Below are 12,676 nucleotides of genomic sequence, written 5' to 3' on the forward strand. Positions count from 1 at the left end.
TTCTATGGGGTTTAGGTGTGTTCATCAGTTTGTAAACACTAATGATTTCAACACTCTCATGTTTATTGTGATATTTTCTGCGTTATGTCTTTCCATTTTCATATAAAGAAATTTAAAATTTTTAGTTAATAAAAATACATAATGTCAGGATAACCTTAAAACAGTAGAGAAACTACTTGATTTTTCAGATACACAAAGGTGAGTTAATGTGAAATTGTTCTGACAGATTATTTTACAGTTGAAGCACACATGACGCAGGTGTAATCACGGATCCAGAGGGACAGGAAACTGTCCACCTTAGAGCTGATACAAACACGTTTCATAGATCAGTCTGGCACACTAGTAGAAGACCTAAAACGAATGTGTAATCAATCCGTGGCTTAGAATAAAGCCGTATCTTGGAGACTATGATGATTCCAAATATAGCAGCTAAACAACTTAGCCAGCTTAAGTCCTTTAGAAGAGGATAAGTAATTGCTCGTTTAAACAATTATAAATCATAACAGAACACGGGACTTTAAGAACTGAGCATGATTCCTGGCTCTGCCTATGCAGTTTTTTGACCTGTGCATTGTCGCACACCTTCTCCGGGCCTGTCTCCTCATAGGTAAATGGGAGCTGGATAATGGTCTCTAGGGTCTACTTTTTTAGCAGCTTTAAAAAAATGTAGTGGGAAAAGTTACCTTTTTAAGAAGGAGGTAACTGTAAGTTAACACGAGATTCAGCACTAGAACAGTGAGTTGCCATATACAGCAGTCTGGCGAGCATTTAACGTCCTCCTTAGGTTAGGTGCCAGGAGAGGGCAGGAAAATATTTGCTTCCCCCCAGTTCTGTGCCGTATCATTTTAACATATGTAAATCTCTTAAGTTATAAGAATTTCATTCTCCAAGTAAGTTCTCCTCATTTTAAGAATTTAAGTGGACGGGGCTCACTCTATGCTAATATGGCTTAAAAAAAAAGTAAAGTGAACTTTGTTGACTTAGTTCTTGACACTAGATGTGGCCATGTAGTATTTCGTCTGTGCGTGTTCCCCCTGGTTATCTCGCACAGCCTCGTGCGCTAGCCCGCCCTGGCTTCTGGAGCCCGTACCACCGATTAGGTGGCTGACACACAAGCACTGGCTGCTCGGTTCTGGAGACCGGCAGGTCGGTTCTGGGTGCGGGCCTGCGTCCGGGCTCGTAAGCAGCCGCCTTCTCGCCGTGGGCACAGGCTTTTCCTTGGTGCGTGAGCATAAGAAAGGGTCCGTCTTCCCTTTTTTAATTAATCCCATCATGTGGGTCCCACCTCCAAATACCGTCACATGGGGTACAGAGCTTCAAATTGTGAGTTTTGGGGAGACACCAACATTCAGCTCATAACAAGCACAAAGTGGATAGCAAAATGTTTATAGAGGGAGAACTTTAGAAAAAAATTAACCATTGTCTTTATATTAAATCAACCAACTTGTTGAGCATCTGGTATTTGCAAACCTCTCTTCTAGTCTGGAAGTTCACAAACCTGGCTATGAACAGAATCAGCTGCAGAACTTAAAGCTCAAATCAAATACCAGGTCCCATCTTAAAGGATTCCACAGGTCTGGAATGAGATACAAAGCTCTCCAGACAGTGCAAGTGACCAACCAGGTTTAAGAACCACAGATGCAGGTGTTGTGGCCTTATCTGAGGAACATAGATATAGATTCTCAACTCACTATCTGATATAAGAAGTCAAAGAATGGTAGTTAAATTGTTCAGAATACCCCAAGAATAAAGGGCCTCTTAATTTCTCTTGGAAAAAGAGTAACTCCCTATTATTTACAATTCCATGAATTAAAAATGTAGCTCGATGCTACAGACTGGATTTTTAATTAAAAGCATAAATTGGCTCCCTTTGCATTGTTTCTTATAAACCCGTTTTGTTTGTCCCCCAGAGGAGGAGGAAGATGACCTCTTTGACGATCCTCTGCCAGTACCTTTAAGGCACAAGGTTCCAAACCAGCAAACTCTTCACCCTGAGGTATTTCCAATGACTGCAGTATCACAGAACCAGCCTGAAAAACTGATTCAAACCACAGGATGCTTCAAAGTAGAGAGCACGCAAACCTCTCTTTGCACAAACTTTATAGACTGTGAAGAATCCAACAGTGAAAGCGAGGAAGAATTACAAATCCCAGCCTCATCTCAAGGGGATCCTGGTCCTGTCACACATCAGCAAAAGGCTGAAGCGGAAGTACCGCAGTGGGAGGTATTCTTTAAGAGGAATGACGACATCACAGATGATGGTTTAGAAAACTTCCCTTCCTCTACAGAGGCAAGGGGCTCTCAGTCACCAAAGCTTTTCAGTGACTCTGATGGGGAGTCAACTCACATCTCTTCCCAGAATTCCTCTCAGTCCACACACATCTCCGAACAAGGAAGTCAAGGCTGGGACAGCCAATCTGACACTATCTTGTTATCTTCCCAAGAGAGAAACAATGTGGCTATCACCTCCTTGAACAAAGGTGGTTGTAAACCAAGAATCAAAGAGAATATTCCTTCTCAGATGGAACAACATGTACTTTGCCCAAAGGACACTTACTCTGATTTGAAAAGTAGAGATCAAGATGTAAATATAGTTCCTAGTGTTGGAAAACCAACTGTTCTCAGCAGTGGGAAACACATACCTCAGGAAAAAAGGCCGCAAAATCTTAGCGCCAATGCTGATTCACAGAGCTCCTCCGATTTTGAAATTCCCTCAACTCCAGAAGCTGAGCTACCTAAACGAGAGCATTTACGACATTTGTATGAGAAGCTGGCAACAGGTGAGAGTATAGTAGTTGAAAAAAGAAAAAGCTCACTCTTAGATACTTAGGAATTAAAAACTCTTCATTCTAGAGCCACCAACAAACCTATACAAAAAGGTAATAGCCCCAATCAGAGTAAATTAAAACGCAACACTCAAAAATACTCATATAACCTAAAAAAAGTCAGTCAAGGGGAAGAAGAGGAACAAAAAGATAGAACTAAATCAAAAAAGACAATTACATTAAATGAAAATGGTCTAAACACACCAATGAAAAGAAAGCAAAAATAAAATATAACCCAACTACATGCTACCTATAAGAAACTCACCTCACGTGGTAAATGTTGGTGAAAGGATGGAAGATAACACCATGTAAATGCTACTTAAAAGAAAGCTGGAGTGGCTATAAAAGGCGTAGTTCCCCAAGACAATCTTAAATGTGCATGGACCTAACAGCAGCTTCAAAACATGCAGGCATAGCTTGGCTGCAGGAAAGCGAGTCACATGAATTCTGTGGTTTCTCAGGGCAAATAAAAGTTATGTTTACACTATATGTAGTCTATTAAGTGTGCAGCAGTACTATATCTAAAAAAAAAAAAATGTACATACCTTAATTTAAAAATATTTTATTGCTAAAAAAATGCTAACCATCATCTGAGCCTTCAGCAAGTTGTAATCCTTTTCCTGGTGGAGGGTCTTGCCTTGATGTTGATGAAAACGCACTATCTGCAAAGAGCCATGAAATGAAGTATGCCTGTGCATAGCACAAGCAGCTGAAAGGAGAAAGACAGACTAACGCGTGATTACAGCTGGGGGCTTTAACACTGCTCTTTCAGTAACAGAATGAGTTTCTAGAAAATCAGCAAGGATACAGAGGAGCTGAGCAGCACCCATCGACCAGACGGATCTGACACTCCAGCCAACAACAGCAAAATACACACTTTGCAAATGCACGTGGCACATTCACCAAGATAGGCATATCTTGGGTCATAAAAGTACCTCAACTAGAAAGAATAAACTTGGGCCTATCAAACTGATGGCCACAGGAAAAGTAAGCCCCCTGCTTACCTCAGAGGATGTTACATTGCTTAAGAATGTTGGTGTGAAGATAGTGGTAAAATTAAAACTAGAAAAATTAGAACCTAAAAGAAAATAATTAAATGGCAAAAGTATAAGTTTCTTTGAGTCAGCTAACTCTCCTAAAGTTCATCAATGGGTTATGCTTTTGCATAGTTATATATGTGGATTTAATAAAATTTCATTAACATTAATAAACACTTTGGTATGCTGACATTTTGTAAAGTGCAAAAGCAGAGATTTCACTTAAAACAAGCGGAGTCTCTAGAACACAATTTGCACATCAAAGTAGCAATGATATTGCATTATCACCCTGCCGCAAGGGAATTACATCAACATTAAGTACTGGATCCACAGGACAAGCCTTAGAGGAAAACAAATAGGGTATTCAAAAGCAGCAATGCCACGATGACCCGATGACCCGGGCAGCCAGCCCTCTGGTTTCTCCAGACGGGAACGTCCCACTCCCAGATGCTGGGAAGAGGACAGTCGCCTCTGTTCATTTACATGAAGGAAAAACGACAGCGAAACCCAGAGTTCACATTTTACTTAAGAACCTGGCGCAAGAGGGATGACATAGCTAAGGGACAGGGCTGAGGTAAGAGCCTGGTGCAACTCATTTCTCACTGCTCTCTGAGAACATGTTGAGTCACAATTCTAGGAAAGTGTCTCTGCCCTAAATTACCAACAGCAAGTTTTATTAATATGTACACAGAGACTGGTCTGAGCAACAGCAAGGTACCTGGGGCAAAGGAACGTAGGGAAGGATACAAGGAGTTTTAAGGGAGCGCTGACCCCTGTTCTCTAGCTCAGATGCTGCCTTTGCTCTGGATGGAATACACTCCACAGACTCAGTGGGACGGCAGGATTAGTCACTTTCATTCCATTTGGCCCGTCTCCCCTCTTAGTACTAGTTCATAAAGAACACGTAAAACCACTGGAGAGAAGTAGTAGGTACTGCAAATCACTGGCTGAGTATCTGGTCATAACTACAGTGGGCCCAGAAACCCAGAGACTTCATATTTTATAGCTCTAAAAATAAGTTATACTTCATCACAAATCATATAATCAAATGTAACTATACATTTGTATATTGACTGACACTTAAGAGTTCATCTTAATAGTACAGCTTATGATCCAAGGCAGGTGTTCAAAACATGCCTGTAAACATCCTTCCGAAGATATTATTAGTGTTTCACAATCACACCATCAATTTAAGATCACATACTGCCACATTTCCATTGTTTTATATGTGAGTCTGGCTGAAGGAATTTAAGGGCTGGGTACCAGAACAGACTTTTGAGCAAAAGACTTACGGTGATCACCAAAGATGTTAAAGTACAGGCTGACACAGTGACCCCTGAACACTGCGGAGTGAGGGGCCCCCACCACCCATGCAGTCAAAAACACGTGTGTGAATTCAGCTGGTCTTCCACATACTGCATGTGGAAAACAGAGTGACCCTTGAACGTGGGTTCAAACTTATCCACGAACTCCTGCAGTTCACGCCCGTGTTGTTCAAGGGCAAACTGTATAAACCTATACTTCGAAACCAGTGTAGGTTTACACTCTGTACTTGAAGTACGAAATAATCATAGCTAATACTTACATACAATGCTCACTCTGTGACAGTGTTGCTTTTATACACTGTGTATTAACTCCTTTAATCCTCAGCACCTCTGAGGTAGGTAGATGTGCTGTCTCCATTCACGGATCAGGAGGCTGAGGCAGAGTCCATGCTTTTAACCACTACGCATTAAGGCCTCTTGAAAAGAGTAATGGCGGGCATTAGTTATAGTGGCTACTCAATAGTTACTTCAAGAACTGAAGTATAAAAGGAAAAGTGAAGAAAAAAAGCTTTTCAGAATGCCAAGATATATCACAGCAGAAACCAAGTGGCTAGCCACACTTGCCTGAGAGAGGAATCCAAGACTTAGGAGTTTAATAGTAGAAACCGATTTTTAACAAAGTCTGCCTGAAGTTGGTTAAATACATTAACAGTCGGGCACTGTCCACTGCCTCCCAGCTGGGCGAGCTTGGCATGTTAATGTCACCGAACAGTCTGAGCCTGCTTCCTTCCATGCACCATAGGGGTGGGGTGCCAACCTCAGACTTACAAGAAGTGCACGAGTACATGTAAATGCCTAAGACTCGCTCAAAGAAAACTAGTTCTAATTCTAAAATCAATTTGCACTTCTAGGCAGTACTTAGTGAAATATGTTTAAGTACCTGGCAACTAATAATCTCAAAAAATTTTAGAAGTATCCATCCACATTATGCTAAGTGTAAAATTAGACTTTAATATCCAAATGTGTGAATGATGACAGCCAATGAACGTTTTAAAAAAGGAAAGTAGCATTTAAAGGAATGGTATATAAACCTTTGGTTAATCTCAACAGCAGGTAGTCAGGAATACATCGGTATTTTTCTGCCCCTTTTATAGCCTTACTGGAAAAGACAGTAAAATATTCATAAACAAAGCTAACCCACAAGAGAAAAATCAAATGCCAAACTAAATTTATTTGCTAAATAACTGTTGAACTTTAAGAAAAATAAGTGCTGTCTGGATTTTGCATATATGGGGGAAAACCCTGAGATTACCAATTGTGTATCAACTGTTTTCGGGAGATACTAAAAACAATGGTTTTTATACAACTTGTACAGTGAGTGGATTACTTTACAGTTTAAACTTGACCTAAATATTATGCTTCAACATTTGCTTTATATTGAGAGAACAAATTCTGACAACTTACGACTTAAAATAGTTAAAGCTCCCAGCAGCTTCGGTTAACTAGTTTCTATTATTTCACTGCTTAAGTTCAGCTTTTTAATAACGTGAGGGTAACAGAGGTAATGAAAAGGCCCATTAAATTTCTATTAATAAGGACAAAAAAAAAAACATGCTGAGTGAAAAGAGCTGTTTTCCTTCTGCCCTCTAGTTTTTTCCCATTTTTTAACCCAAAAAGTAGACAAGATCAAGTAAATAGATAATAAAAACCCTGACATTTCAAAAAGAATGTGAAAAGTACATCTTTAAACCTGACTGTGTCAATTATAATTCAAAGTATGCTTGGCCACTAGGAGCAACCTGTACAATCAGTGAAGCGCGCTCACTGATTCCACCGACTTTTTTTCATGAGGAAAACATAAGAAGTGGCACTAAAAAATGCATTTTTTCTTGACACCTGCAAATTTTGGTTAGCAGAGAGACACTGAGGCTCCAAATGTGTAAACAATTTACCCTATGTTAAGAAACAGCAAAGTCATGTAATACTGATATAATAAAGTGTAGCTGCTTCCATAAAAGAGGTTAAGGATTAAGAAGATATTTGAAATGCTGCATTCCTGAAATCAGTTCAATTTTACCCAAGCTTCTTTTGGGTCACTAAAGCCTAAGGCAATGAGCTTAGGTAGAACTTAATTAGGAAAACTGAAAGCTAGATTCGTTTGCTGCATTTACCTTTATGTTGGACACCATGATCAGAAATCCCAGAACCAGAAAGAGATGAAAACATAGTTGTTCCCGAGTGAGGTTTTACTATGCAGGAAAACAAACAAACAAAATCAACAGTGAATATATTCCATCTCGGTCTTCATAGTTCAAGTAATAAATGGTCTCATAATTCAGGCACACACTTTGGCCAAGTTTAGTTTTAGCACATTAAAAAAATGTATAAAATAAGTATCAGTTCAAAATATAGACTTTTTTTTTTAAGAAGAGCTGCAGGAAATATAAAAATAATTTGGTGGAAAGGACGTGTTAAAACTGCCTGAAATTAGGAGATGCTCTGTCAGTGTTGTGTAAAGTGTCATGTGAGGCACAGCTGCCCTGGGGCCGTCTTCTGTGTGCCTTGCACCGGAGGTGCTTTCCGTGGATCTATCCCCTAATTCACACTTTTAAAAGGGGCCCCGAGAGCGCCCATGTCTGCGCCCGGTTCCACTGCTGTGTCATTCCCAAGAGGCGTAGTGGCTGGACATTCTAGAATTTGAGTGTTTTGGAGATTTTTCTTCTACAGGATTAAAAACCTTTGAGAATTACTGGTTCAGACATACACCTCTCATAATTGTCTAAATTGCTTCAAATGTGAAATCAAGCTATAATTAAAATTTTTTTCACATGTTAGACCTCCAATTTCTGTATCACTAAGACCCTGCTATTTTAATGAAAAAAGTAGCAGAGTATAATTTACAGTAATAAATAGGGAAACAGGAATGACAACAGCAAAAACAGACCTTTGTATATTTGATTTGCCCAAACTGAATTAACCATTTCTCTAAATTCAAGGTGTTTGGCAAGCTGAATGTTTGATCTTAGCGATTGTGACATTATCATTTTAACACTTAAACACTGAAGGAGGCATTTCTCTGTTCACACACTTGGGTGTGTATATGCTGATTTCTAAATAGTTCCCCTTTGTTTGGTATCTAACCACTAATTAGGTATCATTCAAATTAGTCTATGTGACCCTGTGTTCTTCTCTTTAGAAGGATCAGTAATGCGTTTGGCCAAGAGTCTGAAACATGAATTATAAATTAACATATTGAATAACTTTGATAATGTGAAGTCCCGAATACTTATTTTTTAAAATGGTAACATTAGGAAAAAAACAAAACTACAATTGTCCTCAGCTCTATTTCCTGAAAATTCAGTTGAGGTAACCTCTGCAAGTCACAGCTCCACATTTACACACAGTTCTGACTCTCTTTTTGGCTGGGCTGTAGTCAATAGAATCTGAAGATATATCTCCAGAACCTGAATATGTAGAAAAAGAAATACAGGAGAAAGAGTTAAGACAACTCAGAATGAGTTTCAAATTTTCTATCAGCTTTAAATAAATGTGAATTGTCTTGAAGGGATTATGTGGGCTAATAAAAGGTAAAGTGTATGTTATTAGCCCGTATTTATGAGAATGGATTTCTGAAATGAAACTCGCTGGGAAAATCCAATATATAATCATCAATTTCATTCATTATTTAAGAGCCATAAACCGAGGTCGAGTAGTAACAATATGTTAAGGGCATCCTACTTACAAAAACAAAGGAAAGACAACAGACTGTCACAATAAAGCAAATAGAACTAAATGTGTTTTTTAAAAAAGCCAAATTGAAATAAGTTCATATGTGATATAAATCACATTTTCACATTTTAATGCATTTGGCCAAGAGTCTGAAACATGAATTACAAATTAACATATTGTATAACTTTTGAATAGTCATTTCCTAGTAGAGATTCAGAAAGTAGGCTTTCTGAATCTCTAGTAGGAATTTTTAAAATACAAGTAATATTGAGAAAAGATGTTATAATAAATAAGCTCCCATAATGGAAGTTCTGAAAAAAGGAGCTGTCAGCGTGATGCACGAGAAGGAACTTTACTCAGCCCAAGGTCAGGCAGACCCGGGCTCTAGTTTTGGCCCCCACATCAGCTTTGAGACCTTGAGTAAAAGGACAAACTTCAATACCCTCATTTTTTTCATCTTTAATATTAGTTTGTTCAGATGATCTACAGTCTTTTCCTACTCTTGAACAGATTCTTCATGCTGAAACAACTTAACACAAGGAACTGTACTTGAAAACCATACCTTTCATTTGATAATCAAAAGTGAGCTCTTCTCCAGCGTTTATGGTTCTTGTGGAAAATAATGCTATTCGGGGAAGACGAGTATCAAGGTTATCAATGAAAACATTGAACACCTGAAGATTTGGGTCACACTAAAAAAGAACATTAGAACCCATTTAAGTAAAAACGACGTGAACATGCCATATAAAATCTTTAATTTCCCAGAGTATTAGCTTTTAAAATGTACTGGAAATTGAGTTGATTATTTAGAGGTCTCTGAGGCATGCACATTTAAAAATACTGTTTTCACTTACGGGAAATTTCAGACATACATAAAACTCGAGAAAATAATAAAATAAATCTACATGAATGTACTAAGCAGCTTCAACAACAGTTAACGTATTTGCCAATCTTTTTCCAGACCTGACTTTTTAATCTTTCTTTTTAACTTAGTCCTGACTTTTTAATTTTTCTAGATAAATTTACTGTAAATCCCAGATAACATTATCATTTCACTTGTAAATATTTCAATAAGGCTATTTAAAGAATTAGAACAAGTACATTTAAAAAATCAAGTTGTAGAACTGTAGAACTCAAATTTCATATTGTATGGAGTTTCATGGCTTAAACTTTTGTTTGGAATTGTTTGACATGTTGAGAACTCTAAATTCTGGAATATGCAAGAAGAACGATCCAGTGAGTCATATTAAGAAATCAAAATAAGTGTTTAATTGTCCTTGAATATAATACATATATTTTGAAAGTATCTCCAATTATTAAGAAAAAATTAAAAGTTTAAATCAGAAAACGAATATAAAAGTTTAAATCAGAAAACGAATAAGGCAGTCAGAAAGTCTCTGACATTTCACTACTAATCATAAATTAGTTTCTTGGTACAAAATCTATCAAAAGTTTAACATGGTCTACTTCCTCATATGGTCAGCTATGTAACTTACTCTCTAAGACACATTTAGTTGTAATCTATAAAATGGAGACGGTGTCAATCTCACAAACCTAACACTGTGTAACCTACCTGGGAGCTGGTAGGCACCAATAACTGTAAACCTCACTTATTTTGGACACTAGTTTTTAGAGGATAAGATTCTAGACTTAAGGTTCCAGCTGTATTCTAAATTCTTCTCAAACACAAATTAAGAATGCTAACTTATAGTTTAGAAAAATAACCCTAAGTACACTTCAATACTCTACAAATTCTTAAATTTTATAAAAATGTAACGTTTACATTTTCAGAGAATATAGCTATCTTTAGTTGTGTTTCCTAAAATTTAGCTGTGTTAACTTCTGTAAGGAACCTATAAAGTTGTGTTTCTTAAATTTCTATTTTCTACTGCTTAACTCCTCTGCTCGTTAATTCCTCCCTCTACATAAGTATAATACCTATTTTAAAAGTTGCTGGAAAATTTAAATGAAGTAACATAGGTAAAGACTCTTGCACAACGCACGGTATTTGGTGGGCACCTCAAGAGACTGTCCAGCTAGAGCAATGACACCGTGACTTAAACGGAAGAGGTCCTTGTACTAAAACCTTTGGAAATATTAAAAGGGTGCATAGTTTAAAGATAATCATTTCCTCAACTATGGAAAATCATTAAACAAAGTACTAATTATGCCTGTCTATACTTTAGGTATTTCTTACACTGTGATTCACAAAATGAGACACATTTCCGTATCGAGCTGCATCCACTGTGAACTCATCAGATTCATAGTCCAAATCAAAGAGATACGTGATCCCTCTGTGGTCATATAACTGGCCCCGTCTTTCAGCTTCTTCACTTGTGATTACCTGAAAAGAAAAACTATAGTCTATTATACAGCTATTGCTGAACTGAAGAAACACTCATCCAGAAATCTATTCATATATTAATGCCTACAAACGTTTAAAAAGAAATTAAAGAGTCATCAGAAACATTCACAAACAACTGTAAAAGTGCTAAACTGAAAGAGGGACGCAAAGGAGAAAAGATGGTGCAAAAGAATCATGACTGTTCGAATTCAACTTGAATTTGATAACTCGAATTGAAACCATGTGCTTCTTTCATCCCAATTAACTGCAATGTGCAAAAGGCTACAAACCTATAGCTCTCTGTAGGATATAACAATGTAACGACCTAAATTTACAAGCACATATGCTCTAAAGGCATGTGTGTTTAGATCTGATTTTCTTCTTAGAGATTTTGTGTAAAAACTGTCATATCTTTAAATTTACAAGTGCCGGTTTCATTAACTATATATAAATGGGTGTTTGTTGAAAGATGACTATTTCGTTTGTCAGTATATATGTTTTTTGTTTCGAGTTTATATGTCTATGCTAGTGAACCCTTCTATCAAACCTAGAATTTCTACATATTTTCAAATGATATCAAATGTACAAAATATTTGTGAGTTAAAAAGCATAAACCGTTCTTGCACATTATTTGCTGTGGTAAGTGGAACGTACCTCCCCAACATACTCCATGACAAAACTCATCCTTTTAATCTTCACAAGGGTTTTTACACCCCAGCCACAGCCATTGCTAGTTCGAAAGATGCAAAGTGAATACTGTGTGCCTTTTTGTACAATCCTATTGGGACAATCGGGTCCACACTGACATCTTGAGTTGCACTCATAAATGGGGGTACCGGGTGGGATTTTAATCTGCTGGCTTTTGTTATAAGCCAAAAGAACTCCAGCTTCAGCGGGACAACATTTCTCAAAGAAGCAATCTGTGCACGAACAACCAAAGGTGGCTTCGTTCACTAGGCTGATTCCGGGAGTGGGTTTGTATTCGTTAATGTAGCAGAAGTCTGAAGGTGGGCCCTCTAAGTCAACAGTATTTTCAACAAAAATCATTCCTTTATGGTTTTTTCTTCTGTTGAGTTCATCTTGCCATCTCTGCAGAGCTATCCTTTGTTTAGCCTTCTTTACAATGTATTCAGCAATGGCAGGCTTCAATGCTTTGTTATTGTTTTTGAGAGTTATTGCTTTGCCTTTCTTTACCTGAGATAGATAAATATGCTTGTCATTAGAGAACTGCTGAAGTAGTAATGGGCACTTGAGATTCTGCAAAGGTTCCCAAGTATTTGTAGAATCTGGCCATCCTTTCCATTTTACAAGATAATATTCCATATCCTTAAAATATAAAAGAAAATGCAAATCAGATTATGACAGTCCCAATTATTTAAAATAATATTGTAAAGAGAAAGGTATCCATTATTACTTTTCTTAATAAAGTTCAGAAGATATAGTCAGATTTCTAGCAGATGGAATACAAATAAAAAA

At 37.5% G+C, this 12,676-nt stretch overlaps 2 protein-coding genes across 6 annotated transcripts in view; one reads left to right on the plus strand and one right to left on the minus strand.

Annotated features, from left to right (window-relative positions):
* Window positions 1–4,036, plus strand: part of DCLRE1C (DNA cross-link repair 1C) — a 30,156-nt gene extending 26,120 nt beyond the window's left edge. For all 3 annotated transcript variants that reach the window (XM_011359590.2, XM_023530327.1, XM_023530326.1), the window contains one exon: window positions 1,911–4,036. In XM_011359590.2, the coding sequence (XP_011357892.1) occupies window positions 1,911–2,830 (920 nt within the window). In that variant the 3' untranslated portion in view covers window positions 2,831–4,036. The remainder of the gene's footprint in view (window positions 1–1,910) is intronic.
* Window positions 4,037–6,118: 2,082 nt separating this feature from the next.
* Window positions 6,119–12,676, minus strand: part of SUV39H2 (suppressor of variegation 3-9 homolog 2) — a 32,078-nt gene continuing 25,520 nt past the window's right edge. For 2 of the 3 annotated variants that reach the window (XM_011359592.2, XM_011359593.2), the window contains 4 exons: window positions 11,855–12,526; window positions 11,054–11,200; window positions 9,419–9,548; window positions 6,119–8,591 (listed from right to left, as the gene is read on the minus strand). In XM_011359592.2, coding sequence (XP_011357894.1) covers window positions 8,485–8,591; window positions 9,419–9,548; window positions 11,054–11,200; window positions 11,855–12,526 — 1,056 coding nt within the window. In that variant the 3' untranslated portion in view covers window positions 6,119–8,484. The remainder of the gene's footprint in view (window positions 8,592–9,418; window positions 9,549–11,053; window positions 11,201–11,854; window positions 12,527–12,676) is intronic. The other variant, XM_023530328.1, reaches the window with a different exon arrangement.

The sequence above is a fragment of the Pteropus vampyrus genome, unplaced genomic scaffold, assembly GCF_000151845.1.
Source record: "Pteropus vampyrus isolate Shadow unplaced genomic scaffold, Pvam_2.0 Scaffold49, whole genome shotgun sequence".
In the NCBI taxonomy this organism is placed as follows: domain Eukaryota; kingdom Metazoa; phylum Chordata; class Mammalia; order Chiroptera; family Pteropodidae; genus Pteropus; species Pteropus vampyrus.